Below are 15,315 nucleotides of genomic sequence, written 5' to 3' on the forward strand. Positions count from 1 at the left end.
TATCTATATACCTATATATATTTAGGGAAAATATATGGTGGTTCTGCACCATGATACCATAGTGGTACACACTGGAGTTTGTATGGGCCTAGCCACTAAATGTAAAATCTTACCATACAGATGCATTTAGCATCATTTATTTACTATGTTAGAAGGTTTTATAATATCTAATACACCATAAGATACTATTTTTGAGATGGTGAAAAATCAATGACACAATTTATGAAGGGTGGTTTAAAAATGGTATGGAACATCATGTTTGAATCAACTTTAACACATGGATATAGTAAATAAAACATGCTAAACATGTTCCAAAGGTTAGATTTTACTTTTGGAGTTTAAATCTATGTAAATCAAGTGTGTAGCACCGTAAGTTATGATGGTACAGTACCACAATATGTATATATATACATCATAGTCACCTGAAATTTCTCGGCGAGGGTACTTCTCGAAGAGATTTTCAAAAGTTTATAAATCTTTGGAGTTTAAAAAATTGAAAAATATATAAATAACAACAAAAAAGCTAAGAAAATAATAAGTTTTGCATTATTTTTCTTCCAAAAATATAAAGAAACATGTTTTAAAGGTTTTGAAATAAAAAGAAACAAAAAATAGGAAATGCAAACTTAAAATAAATAAAAAAGAGTTTTTTTCAAAAATATCATGATAATATCGCGATAATATCATAATATTTTGTCTTCTGGCGATATTTTGAAAATATTGCAAGCTATTACCTTTAATATCGGCTACCTTAAAATATTGGTATTTCTCGCGATATTTTCAAGATATTGCCGATATCAATGACAGTGATATATATATATATATATATATATATATATATATATATATATATATATATATATATATATAGAGAGAGAGAGAGAGAGAGAGAGAGAGAGAGAGAGAGAGAGAGAGATGCACAGATTTGTCTGAGCACAATCTGCACACTAATTCTTACCAACTTTTATTTATTTTTGTTAAATTCTGACCATAAAGATATGTTCTAAATGGTTGAATTAGTGTGAACTGGCTTCTTGAACTGCCTGATTCTGACCATATGCAGATTTTAGGGTTCAAAAAACAACAGTTCACAATTTTTTAAATTTCAAACATTATAAAATCATATTCTTCATAAAAAAAAATGAACCAAGGGGAGTTTCGAGCAAATGGACCATACCGAACTATATATATATATATATTTGCTAAAATAGTTATCAGCAACTTTTAGCAAGCATAAGTTTTTTTTTGTAGGTGAACGTACAAATATGATATAAATATATATCAACTTAGCTGTTTAAGGCTGAGGTGAAATTAAGCAGAAAGATCTCTCTATAGGTATTCATAAGGATGATTAAGCAAGATCAAGCAACTTTGAGTAATCAGGTACATGTCATTGGTAGATACCACATTTTGCCTAGAAGCAAGTTCTTCCTTAGAAGAAAGTGAAAAATGGCTAAATTTACTTACTTTTCAAGAGAATCTTTGGATGGGTTTTCACTAGGGGTGTCAACAGGCCTGGATTACCCGGACCCGATCCGAACCAAAACTTATAGGGTCCGGGTATGGTGATAAATAAGAAGACCCGATTAAGACCTGGGTCCGGACTTGAAGGTCCGATTAATACATGGACCCGAGTATAGTTTGTGAAATGTTATACCAGACCCGGATCCGACCCAAGTTACGATTAAGACCCACAAATTATCAATGTAAAAATGAAAAAAAAAATGGTTTTACCGGGTTTGGTTCATGTAGTTCTTATCAGGTCCGGGTATGGGTTATTCTTATAGTGGACCCGATTAAAACCGGGTCCGGACCCGTTACCATACCTGAAAATCTGGTCCAAGTCTGGTTCCACCTGGGTCAGAACCAAACCCGACCTGTCGATACCCCTAGTTTTCACCAGTTCCTTCCATCAAGAATTGGAGATGCACATAAGATGGATGAAAGATTTACAAAGCAACGCACCACTACTACAACGTTTCACCACATATTGGAGATTAAAGAGGGGAAAAGTACTTGAGATTCATCTATATATCGAAAAATAAAAATGGTAACTGAGAATATCAATAATTCCTAATAGATATTGAAGAACAAAGAACATTATAATAAGACCGAACAATTATAACCTACTGAATGCATTTGGAAAAACATTTTCAACTGTGCATTTTAGCAAGAGAAACACCAAAATGCAACTAAATGAAAACCAAACATCACAGCACACACTACTGACACTGACCAGATTACTTAAATCACTAACTAATCCAAGATTTAGAAATAAGTTATTTCATTGGCTCACAAATGGTCTGAGTTTGCACATCTGGGCCACCCACCCTGCATAAGGAGGTGTGAATAGCTTTGCAATATTTTGAGAAAAGACAGATTCATTGGATTTCACTGGCTTCCCAAAGAATTTATCACGAAATTGTTTGATGCAATAAGAGTGAAGTTGAAATAAAGGAAGCACATCATGATAAACACCTGAGATATAGGAACCTTAGTTGTCAAAGGCGCCGCCTGGGCGGCCTAGGCACAGCCCCACCGCCTGTGCGACCAGGTTTGGGCGGCAGGGCCCTATATTGCCGTCTAGGTTGTGATCACCTAGGCTTTTTTTAGAGCCTAGTTTTTTTTTTGAAGATTTTTTTTTGAAGACATCATTTGTTTTCTTCATCTCTCTCTCGAAGAAGGAGAAGACATGTTATTTGTCCATTGCTTGTATTATGTATTGTTGAGAAGAAGAAGAAGAAGAAGAAGAAGAAGAAGAAGAAGAAGAAGAAGAAGAAGAAGAAGAAGAAGACATTATTTTTCTATTGCTTGTATTATGTCTATTGTTGTTAATTTTTTCTTATACATGATTTTATTTTTTGTATATTGTTCTTCACATTGTTAATTGTATCGATTGTTTATTTAATTTTTAATTTATTCTTAATTTGTTTGAGCAAGTTAAGGTTATGTAATATAATTGCTTTAGAGTGTTCAACAACATATTATTTGTCTATTGCTTATTGTTGATTGATTTTATGTTGTATATATGTTTCTTATTATGTTTTTTATATATTTTTATTTTTTTTTATTTGGGGTACCGCCTAGGCCCCACCTAGGCCTTTTTAGGGGATCATCGCCTAGGTTCCGCCTAGCGCCTATGACAACTAAGATACGAACGAGTACCCATGAATAATTGGAGAGCTGAATTTCAATGGCTCCTCAATATAGAAATTATCATGGAAATTTCTGAAGCAATGAGAGTGAAGTTGAAATAAAGGGAGCACATCATGATAAATACCTGAGATATAAAAATGAGTGCCCATGAATAGCTGATGAAGGAGAGCTAACGAATCACAACTAAAATGAGATAAACATGAGTTTGAGAGGGAGAAAAGATGAGAACAAAGAAAGCTTACAGATTTCATGTCATTTTCCTTTGTCCAATGGTTCCTCCTTTTCTGATGGGGAAACTACACAACTCAATCAATAGATGATCCCTTCATCAACACATATATTGCTACCAATAATCAAGCACATGATGTTCTACTCCGTATCTTTAACACCTCTGCAATGAATGCAACACACTCTCTGAATCAGTATTTAAGAAACCTAGATGAATCAAGGCAACAACTCAAATTTGGAAATAGAAGAAGTGATCTAGGACCATCCAACCACAACAAACCATGACAAGCCAGCAAACCAGTTGGATCACCGATGAGTGACTGAACACGTCAAAGACATACGAAAAGTAAGATGGCATTGCTCATATGTGCCTTCATTGTCGTCCTCTTCCTCCCTTCCCTCAACATGCAGTCCCTATGCTTCCACCACCACCACCACGAAGGCACCATCAATGTCTCACCATCGCTCTAACTCATCCACCACCAGCACGCCCCCATCCTCATCTTCCTCGTCTACCAACAGCTCATCTCTGTTGTCCCTTCACTCTCTGATTCCCTCTTCTGTGGTTGATACCACCTCTACATCGTCCTCAAGTAACACATCGATTTATCCTCAACCTCTCCAAGCTCAAACCTAGCACATTCCGAGAGAGAGAGAGAGAGAGAGAGAGAGAGAGAGAGAGAGAGAGAGAGAGAGAGAGAGAGAGAGAGAGAGAGAGAGAGAGAGAGAGAGACCTTGTGTACCAGGGTCACTGGGCGAGACTGATGTGAAGAAAGAGAAAAAGGCATCATCCAACTAACCTTGTGTACAATAGATGTGTCCACTCAGACAGGCTTACAAAAATACAACATAGCAAGGCAAAAAAAAAACTATGAAAATTACTACATACCACATCCATAGAGGAGCCCTTGAAAATGGCTTGTTATATCTAAAAAAAGTACACAAATACTACAAATTCCTTAATACTACCCTTTGAAATGACAGCTTACACAAGTCTTAATTCTCATGATGAAAATGCTTACAAAAGCAGCAAAATTACTATGTTGCCATAGCAACATAACTGAAAACACACACCCTTCACTTAAATTACTGTCATACCACCCATGTTACACCCCTCAAAATCCGATAAATGTCAACAAAACTCAAAATGATGGGACTACCCAACATAAACATGTCATTTTAAAAAATACTGCAAGGAACCATATTTGTCCCACTAAAGCCATCCTTCAGTTCTTAAGAAGTGTATGTGTGTGTGTGTGTGCGCGCGCGTGAAGCTTTCCTTTTTTCTAAGAAATCAACCACAATCTGAAAAACAAACCATAAAAGGACTGGGAAAAGAAATGATTTTATTGCAGCATTGCATGAAATGAAAAGATTAGAGAAGAACACTAATAAGGAAATACAGCTTAGGTCCAGATTAAGTGATAGGATTGTGGTATATCATACTAAAATTTGCACACAAAGTTACTCTATAGCTTGCCAAGGAAATGCCTGAATTTCTTTGCATGTTTTTTGTTGTTTTCCCGAATTCATTACTTTAAGCCATCTTAGTCTTTCGAGTTATATTATTACATCCTAGGTCACCTGGGTACGGGTACCGGTGCGGGTGCAGGTACGGGTACAGAGGGTACGACACGGTAATTTCAAAAATGTGGGTATAGGAACACGACTAAACATATACTAAAAATATCTAATATATATCTAAAATATATATCGAAAATATATATTATATATCTAAAATATATATTGAAAATATATAATATAATATAATATAATATAGTATAGGACATGGAAAATGCCGTGTCTAGGTACCAATACCCATGTCAACACGTGTCGACACAGGTACGACACCCTAAGTGTCGTGTCCCGGCTACATAGATTACATCCTATTTAGAAAGAAAATCTTTTGTCTCAAATTTATCTAAGGCTTTTTTTCTTGGGGGGACACCTGAAAAAGCTTAGGTTGTTTCACGTAATTGATATGAGAAATCCAAAAGATATGTTGCATTTGTCAAAGGCATCTATCGGCTGCTTGTTTTAAACATTTGTTTTACCCAAAGTTGCCAGTCGAGAAAGCGGAAGCGAGAAGCGATTCATGAAGCCGGAAGCATGACACTTCTAAAATTTTAGGAAGTGGAAAGCGCAAAACGACTTAGAAGCGAACCAAAAATCGTCTCAGAAGCGACCTAGGAATCGAACCTGAAGCTAACCCAGTTTCAAAGGGAAAACAAAGAGGGAAGCAACCTAGGATTCGAGTGAAAAGCGAATAGGAATCCAACAAGAAGCGAAAACGTAATTATATTCTAGTGTTCCACTATGAAGCAAAAAACAAGAAGCCAAAACTAAATTCTTGCATCACAAAACAGAATTTTATTTATTTAAAACCTCGTTCAATTTTATATCTAAAAATGGCAAAATAAGAAAAGGGAAACCTCAAAGTAAATTAAAAAAGGCTAGAACCAAAGGCTTAATCTGCAACAGTCTAAAGTCCTGGTGTAAAAAGAAACACAATTAAGACTTGCAATATGTTCAAAAAGGCTAGAACTAAATGCTTAATTGCAACAATCTTAAGTTCGTTAAGATGTAGGTAGATGAAACTATATAACATGAGCACAACAAGATGGTAAATACACGCAAAGCAAGACAAAATAGAGAGAGTACCTGGCGACATCCATGGTCGTGGGAGGTTGTCGGAGAACCAGATAGAGTTTGGAATTGATTAATAGAAAAACCCTAAAACTCGTAAAACCCCTCCCCTGCCTTTCAAGTTTTAACATTTTTTCAAATGGCCATTTTGCCCTTTTAAAAACACAATGTTTCTTTATATTTTTTGGTAAAAAACAATTAAATAGGGGCAAAACTGTCCAAGCCACAAAATACAAGGAAACATGATTCCCAATTCTGGGAATCATGTTTCCCTTCAAAGAGAAGTGAGCTTCCCATTATCAAGGAAGCTTGCTTCCCCCAAATTGGGAAGCTCGCTTCCCATTTAAAAAGGGTGCTTCCCCCTAACGTTTTGGAAGCACCACATTTCACACTTTTGAAGCATATTTGGGAGAAGCACGCTTCTCCATGTCTATGGATGCTTCTAGTAACCCTGGTTTTACCACTCTTAAATTTTTTAGTTCTTCAAAACACTGCTGTCAGGAATATCATCATTCAGTGAAATTTTTGAAATGTTCAATCATATTAACTACTCTTATTGGTTGTGCAGACAATTTTTGACAACATACTTAATCGCAAAATTCCATGGCCACAGATACCTGAGGAGATGAGTTATGAAGCACAGGCCTTGATTGACAAGTAAGCCTTACGAGGGTCTTTATGTCATTTAGTTATGCTTCATCAAATGTTCTATTTGTAATGGGTTCTGCTATCATGATCCAAATTTTTTTAATTTTAGTTAACGTGCTATGGATTAGTTAAATAGAATAAACTGCCCTTGAAAATTAGCATCTGGAATGGAGTTCCAGTTCTGTATGTTGAACTCACATGTCAGATCTTCTTGACTAATGTAGGTTCATTCATTGACTATAATATGATGTAATGGAGTAGGATACATAACCAGTTGGAATTGTCAAGTAGGAAATGGGAATGACAGAAATAAATGGGGGAAAAAAGACAAAGCAACAGCATTGTATGTGCATGTAAAAAGTAAGAGCACTTTGGAAAAGAAAGAGAACATAAGAATATTGGGATTTAAATCCATTCAATTCTCGTGTATCTCATATAGGCGCTATGTTTCTACTTTTTTTACTTGGATGTGTGTATGTATCTTGATTGCTTTTCATGAAAGTTTTTTATTTTTTAGAGTTTGTAGACTATGTATGAATCTGTAAGCTGGGACAGGATCTGTAGACGTTCTTTTTATTTGGTTCAACGAGGAGATACTTTAGTATACAATATCTTGAAACATCATGCCTATCTCTATTAGGTTTACAATCAAGTATGACAGCCCTTGGGGAGCTCCACATAGCTGGGTGACAGTGTGCCTGACTGCCCATGGTACGAGCCATTGACAATCAGAAAAGTTATAGATGTGCTCTTTTTGTGCCAATGCACTTGAATGAAGTCCGGCCTCTGGACTCTAAAATTTCAGAATTTATGATATTTTGTTCAAGAAAATAAGTTCATCTGAATTTCGGATTGAACTTTCTTTGCTATATTTCTCAGTTGGTTATGTTCTGTTTGAAATCATGAGAAGCATATGAGGAACCTTGAAACTGGGGTACTGTTCTCGTGTTAGTATGCCTTCAAGAATTGGCTCATTAATTTTTCAGAATCCCAGAAGACAGAAGCCTAAATCCTTGGACATAATAAACTGGAATTCTGGTAGTCGCCATCTTTATGAATTTGAGATGATTTAATTTATGCATTGGATATGCTTTTGAATAGTACGTTGAAAATTCTTTCAAGTTTTACAGGCAAAAGCCTGTATCCAGAGTACATGTGATGATACAGCTGACTGCACATTTTGACATCTGTGTGGCTTTTTCTTTTATTTTTTGTATGCGTCTGTCCTTTTATTGATTGGCAAATTAGGATCATGTGCTGCTTCACAATTGTTTATACGATTTAGTTGGCACTAACTCTGGTTAGCCCATTTGAACTATTTGATTTTCTGGTGTAGCAGGACATGAAATATTGTGTCCCGGTGGTAGGTGCTATTGTAACTCTGTTTACTAAGATGTAACTATTTTTAGCTTTTGTTTCTAAAGTGCATTTATTCTTCATATCACAGATTGTTAACAGAAGATCCTGGACAGAGACTTGGAGCCAAAGGAGCAGAAGAGGTTTCCTTTTTTTCTTCTAATTGCTTGTCTCTGAACTAAAATTCTTAAGGACTGACACATTTAGGCCTTGTTTGGAAACTAGTAGCTGGGATGGGAAGTGCCATTTCAGGAAGTGGCAGCTGTCAATTCCATGCTTTAGTGTAAATACAATGCCACTTCCCATCCCAAATGCATTAACTCCCGTCCCAGCTACCAGTTTCCAAACAACCATCTGGTGGTAGTTTGACTAACTTTTTGCCAGATGCATTAACTCCTATCCCAGTTCCTAGATTCCAAACAGGCCCTAAAAGGAATTCTTCTTGTGGAATCCTCAAATATTTCAATGTTCATTCCATAGTTGGCAAACTTGTGACTCGGATTCGGATCGCCTGATCCTTGACTCTTGAGTCAGTGGGCCAACTCAGTAACTGGAACGTGTTGGGAGTCTTGGGACTATGTACTTTCTATTGTTAAGATATGAAAAAAAATCAAACTGTATACTGTATAATCACTAAATTTAGCACATGACATCAATGACTAAGCTATATAAGTATTCAACTATACATAATTTTTAATTTTATGATTTAAAAACATAAGATTCTTTATAACAAGTATCCTTTTATGAGCATTACACATTAAAACCACAAAATGTATGACAAAAAGCACATAAGAGACATGGATCGGTGGTCCTGAATCGGTGACCCAATTGGGGTCTGATCCAGATCGACTTGGGTGATTCCCGAGTCAACTCGCCAGGTTGGCCAACTATGGTTCATTCCAGTAAATGCAGGCAGGCAGTAGGGCTGTCAACCGGTTTGATTCATGTAGACTACCACCAACCTGATCTGCTTAGACTGGATTGGTGCATTGTAAACTATATATAACATACTGGATCAGGTTTGAAATTCCACTATAGGGATTCAACCTATTCTGAACCCAAGTGAAAATGTGGCAGAGTTGGGTGTCCCAGATTAGAAATGTTCCAAAGCCGACTTGAATCTGTCCCATTGGCCGACAGACTTTGCCCGACTCTCTGGCATTGTTGCCTGAGTGGTCCAAATCCAAAGACAGTTTTAGCTTACCTAGCAATGGAATTTATGCTGGAAGAGGCATCTTGTTTTTTCAGGTGAAACAGCATGTTTTTTTCAAGGACATCAACTGGGACACACTCGCCAGACAGAAGGTATGTCACATTTAAATGAATATTCTATGCCAGCAAGCTTGAGCAGTATGTCCACATGCACGTGAATAGTAGCTTGTAACCAATCTTAAAACTGCTTCTGGTTTAGGCAGCATTTGTTCCAGCTTCAGATAATGCCTTTGATACAAGCTACTTTACCAGTCGTTACTCATGGCATCCATCTGATGACCACGTGTATGCAACAAATGAATTTGGGGACACCTCTGATACTGGAAGTATTAGTCACAGCAGCAGTTCCATGAGCAATCGACATGATGAATTGGTATGTTGTGAAAGCAGAATCATTTTTTGCTGTCAAGCACCATGTCCATGTAGGTCTAACTCTTTCCATTTGGCTTCTTTTATCCTGTTGTAAGTAGGGTGATGAATGTGGAGGTCTCGCTGAGTTTGAATCAGGATCATCAGTAAATTACTCCTTCAGTAATTTCTCATTTAAGGTATGCACAAAATTTAGGTTTATCATCTTTTAAAGGCCTTCCTCTCTCTCTCTCTCTCTCTCTCTCTCTCTCTCTTCCCTGGCATTTTCCTTCCGGAAAGAATCAGTCTGATGCTATGTCACAGGGACTCGGCAACTAGGTGCCGCACCCGCATCGCATCCGCACCCATGCGGTCAACCTGGCCCTGGGTGCAGTCAACTCACCTAGGGCCATTTATGTCCAACTTTTGGACTATATATATATATATATATATATATATATATATATATATATATATATATATATATATATATATATTTTGCTGCACCCCGCACCCAAGTTTTTTGAAAGTGCCGCACCCCCGCACCTGCACCGTGTGACATAGGTCTGATGTGATTTGTAGTAGCACGAAAATTAGGACTTGGTGCTAATCCATACTACAGCATCTGACATGGTACTGTTGGCTTTTAACTGGGGCTCTGTGAGGGCTTCGGTGTCAGTGACTCCACCCAGAGTTTATATCACAGGGGACGGGCTCATTAAGTGACCCGGTTCTCGGCGAGGGTTCCTCGTCATCAGAAAAAAAAAGACATGTTTCTGTTGGCTTAACAAGGTTTGATCCTCTGCAAAAACTAATGCTTCTCAAGAAAATAATTATATCAATCCTTCCAGACCCCTTTATTCCAGCTTTCCTCTCGAATTCTTGGTCAGACTTGTGTTCCCCATGGGGAATGAGATGAGGCGTTATTAAATGGGTTGGTGCTTCCTTTGCCTATTATATCTGCTTGGCTTGACGAAGTGATTTGCCACTTCTAAAGCTAATAACTAAATCGTGTTCATACAATTTCATTGTTTTATCTTTTCCAATGTGATTATTACATCTTTTGGTTTTCTTTGTCTGCTCCAGTTTTTAAAGGCTTCATGTTGCTGTTTAGCTTCATTACATCTGTTTGTTCTTCTAGTGGTTTTGGGCATCTTTTCTGTACATCTGACTATTTTTCATCGATTTCTTCTTTTTCTTTCAGAATTTGTCTCAGCTCGCATCAATCAATTACGACTTGCTTACCAAAGGGTGGAATGATGAAATGGCTACAAACTCTGATACATAATGCCCACAAAAGGATGATGAAGCTTCCAATTAAGAAATCAATCAGAACACTCTGGTGTTCTTCCCTGTAAATATTGTAAATGTATGAGCTCATTCAGAATGTTTTCATTCTAATGTTTTCAAGAGCTCTCATTTTTATCCATAAGCTTATCTGGCTTTGCTGTTTTGCAGATACACAAAGTTTGAGCAAATTCTAGGATGTGCTCTTCTGGTTCAGCGGCCGCTCCATTCCGGAGCTCCAGTTTTAGTCATGAGATAATTTAATGACTAGTGGGTGATTATTTAGATTGAAGCCCTTAAGCCTTTGGATTGAGTACCATGTAAATCAATAGGACGGAAGAAATATAGGTTCAAGGAATTCTATCCACTGACAAAATAACTGAATTACTTTGTAACTTGTATGTAGCATTTTCCTGGTAGAAAAGAAAAAAGAGGGGAAAAAAGGTTTTCAGAAACATATTGCTTGTGTTATTACTGGATTTGCAATCTCAAATACACCCAAAACAAAACTTGAACGGATACAGCCAAATTCTTACATATAGAAAACTCCCATGTCGGATATGCATTTTGTGTGGTATATAATGCTGATAATCCGCACAATTGCTTTTGAGTTTTTCTTTTCTTTTGTTTTTTTTCTTTTCAATGACAATCAGGGGGATTCCGGGATTAGGTTAAGGATAGTTCTACTTGTCCAGCAATATATATATATATATATATATATATATATATATATATATATATATATATATATATATATATATATATATATATTGTCTATGGTTTACTCAAATCCGTGTTTCTTTAACCCATAGTGACACATTTTTATCGGCAATTTCTCGTTTTTCAAAAACTTGCAAGAAATTGAAAAAAATTCATAAATCTTGCATTTTTTTGGCAAAATCTTGGCAATAAAAAATAAATTAAAAAATATAAAATTTATTTTTTATAAGAAAATATTAATAAAAATTATTTAAAAATAAAAATACATTTTTTGTGTGATAAATAGATATTTAAAATGTAAATATCGTGTTTAAATTGTGGTATTTATGTTTTTTCATAAATTTCGCGATATTTTGAAAATCTCACAAGAAATTGTAGTTTTAAACTTTCAGGCAATTTCTTGCCATATTATGGTGAGATTTTCATAACTCTTTCATATTTGTCACTATGCTTTAACCAGCCTGGACAATGGTAATAACACTTGGTTAAGCTTATGTATATTACCCACTAAGAATTTATATTTAATGGATTCATCATTATCAAGGACGGATCCAGTTGGGACGGCCCCCCCTTTATATTTTTGTTTTATATATTTTTTTATTATAAATTTTTGTTGCCCCCCTTTAAGCAAAATTTTAGATATATTTTAGTTTTATATTTTATTTTATTATAATCCCCCCCCCCCCCCCCCCCCCCCTCACCCTTTAAGAAAGTTTTGAAATTTTTTATTATTTTATTATAAAAATTTATATTGCCCACTTTATGTATTATTTTATTATAATTTTTTTGCCTTTATTTTATTATAATTTCCCCCCTTTAGGCAAAAACTTGGATCTGTCATTGATCGTTATCATCATCATCATAATCTTCTTCCTTCGTCATGAAATAAGAATATATTAATGCCATAAATAAAAGCGATTATCAAGCTGTGTGTGTGAGAGAGAGAGAGCCGAAAAACGATCAACATTACTTAAAAGTGAAACTCAACAAAGTGTTGAGTCCCACAAGCACAAACAAAACAACAAAACATGAAAACACTATTTACACAAAAAACAGAAAAACCCGAACACAAAACAAAAAATTCATCAAGGACCACAGACATCTAGATAAGGATTGGTTGGAGGCAGAGGCAGGTCTTTGAGATATATGCGTAAGATAGCATACACATCAACCAAGACCCTTAAAGTCAAACGGTTAAGGTTGAATGGGACATCCCGAAAAGTAGCATCATTTCTGGCCATCCATATGAACCACCACACTGTAAATAACCAAACTCTCCAAATAGTCATCCACTTCTTTTCAAGTCTAATTATAGCAGTGCCGATGATAAGATCTAACGCAAAGCAACCCTCTCGCACAACAACCGATGGAGCCCTCCAAGTTTTAGAAAACAATTCTCGAAACACTTCACACGACAAAAAAAGATGTGTGGTTTCTTCAGCTTGTCGACAAAGCACACACCAACTGAGAAACTGAAACCCCATCCTCTTGATATTGTTATGGGTTTGTATCCGGTCACGAAGAATCAACCAAGCCAATAATTTGGTCCTCGGAGATGGTCCCTTCGCCCATAAAGCATTTTTGAGGATCCAGCTCGGACCTGGAGGTAAAAGAGAACGGTAGACCTTGTGGACTTGGAAAACTCCTGCATTTGAGACTGCCCATTAAAGCCAAGATCTGTCTACCCCCACGTCCAAATCCCTATCAAGAAACAAACGCAATGCCCTAAACCACATTTTCCTCAAATGCGATGTGTATGGTCCACGAGCCCCCCCAACGAACAACAAGTGAATCGATTAGACCATATTTCAGTCAGAAGAAGTTTGCACATGCATCCTGTGAAGTATGAGCCAACCAACACTGGTTCACAACCAATGCCACACTCCTTTTACGCAAAGCAAAAATTCTTAAGCCAGCCATAGTCCTTGGCATAACAATGGAGTCTCATCCCACCAAGTGCCTCTTATAAGGTCCATTCACACCATGCCATAAAATACTTGACAAGCCGTGCTTAAGCTGTTGCTCAACGTTGACTGACATGACAGAAACCGACATGAAGAATTCTGGAATCGCTGACAAAACATGCCTGATCAAAGTAATTCTGCATGCAAGAGACAAATATCTGGCACACCAAGACTGAAGCTTAAGACACACCTTATAAACAACCGGTGCCCATGATGTTTTAGAGGTTGACTTGACTTGTAGGGGGAGCCCCAAGTACTTGATCGGCAACGACCCTAAAGCGCAGTTGAAAATTTTTTCTGCTGCGTTTTGACTGGTCGGATCGCCATTCAGAAGCGTGACCGAACACTTATTTTCATTGAGCCTCAGCCCGGACAAAACTGCAAAAAACATGAGAATAAGCCTTACGCGAAGCATTTGCTACAGTGAAACCCTTCCAAAGACTAGAATATTGTCTGCATATTGTATAATATGCCCAAAAAAATCGTGGATATCCAACGACTGTACGAAACCCCTTGTCTGCGCGCGTCTAAGAGCCACCGCAAGTCCTTTTGCCACTGTATTAAACAAAAGCGGAGATAACAGACATCCCTATCGTAGGCTGCGCCGCAATGAAAATTGCTCACCCTTTACCCCGTTAATGGACACCATGACTTGTGCATTGGTAAGGAGCTCTGACACCCATATGGAAAAATAGTTGTCGAATCCCATGTGATTCACCACTTGCAAAAGAACAGGCCAGTACACAGAATCACATGCTTTATTAAAATCAAGCTTCAACACAAAGTAAGGAGTACGACTCGCGTGCATGGAATGAATGACCTCTGAAGCCGAGATATATGATTGTTGAACTCTCCTATTAGGAATAAAAGCAAACTGAAAATCAGAAAATAGATTAGATGCCACCAATTTTAGTCTTGATGCTAAGACCTTTGTGACTAAACGATATAAGGCTCCCATTATAGAAATGGGACGGAAGCACATAATATCCGTGGTGACGCTTTCTTTTGGAATAAGAGAGATTAATCCGACATGACACTGCCTAGGCAGTCTAGAGTTACGATGAAACTCATCAAACACTGTACACAAATCACTATTCACTATTCTCCAAAAAAATTTGAAAAAAAACTACAGGGAAACCATCTACTCCTGGTGCCTTCCAACTCGACAAATCTTTAATTGTGTTCTTGATTTCTGCTTCCGAAAACCTACATTGCAAGGTTAAGACCTAATCCAGTTGAAGAGAAGAAAATAACTCATGCCCAATATTACCCCCCGTATTTGGCGGAATAGAATAAAGCTTCTCGAAATAGTTAGAGACCACCAGCACAAGATTCTGCCCTTCCCACAACACCCCGTCAATTGTGATTGATTGAAGGATGCTTCGTCTAAACCGATCAAAAGCAAATGAATGAAAAAAACTAGTATTTTCATCCCCTGCCACCAACCATTTCACCTGAGCACGCTGCTTCCATTTCAACTCCTCTTTTATCCTCCAATGTTTCAATAATGTCGTCCGATCAGCAAGTTTGCTTTGCAACCCCTTCAATTGTGCCTCCGACAATCCTTCGGTAAAAGATAATAGGGTGAACAGTGATGAGATCTCTGCCTCCCATTCAGTCATCTCATGAAACTTACTCACAAACCGCCTTTGCAACCAAAGTTTAATATCCTTAGCTAGGCGCAAAAGCTTCTTTTGATATCACATAGCAGCGCTGTCTTCATGAACCCTCGAACTCCATGACCCCTCAA

General features: G+C 37.1%; 1 protein-coding gene across 1 annotated transcript in view; it reads left to right on the forward strand.

Annotated features, from left to right (window-relative positions):
- Nucleotides 1-11,336, forward strand: part of LOC149846505 (Protein kinase superfamily protein) — a 33,147-nt gene extending 21,811 nt beyond the window's left edge. The window contains exons 12-18 of the mRNA XM_089996375.1: nt 6,599-6,687; nt 8,126-8,177; nt 9,283-9,339; nt 9,446-9,619; nt 9,717-9,794; nt 10,799-10,963; nt 11,053-11,336. Coding sequence (XP_089852501.1) covers nt 6,599-6,687; nt 8,126-8,177; nt 9,283-9,339; nt 9,446-9,619; nt 9,717-9,794; nt 10,799-10,882 — 534 coding nt within the window. The 3' untranslated portion in view covers nt 10,883-10,963; nt 11,053-11,336. The remainder of the gene's footprint in view (nt 1-6,598; nt 6,688-8,125; nt 8,178-9,282; nt 9,340-9,445; nt 9,620-9,716; nt 9,795-10,798; nt 10,964-11,052) is intronic.
- The last annotated feature ends 3,979 nt before the right edge of the window (nt 11,337-15,315 follow it).

This window comes from Nuphar pumila, chromosome 2 (assembly GCF_984573655.1).
Source record: "Nuphar pumila chromosome 2, dmNupPumi1.hap1.1, whole genome shotgun sequence".
NCBI lineage: Eukaryota > Viridiplantae > Streptophyta > Magnoliopsida > Nymphaeales > Nymphaeaceae > Nuphar > Nuphar pumila.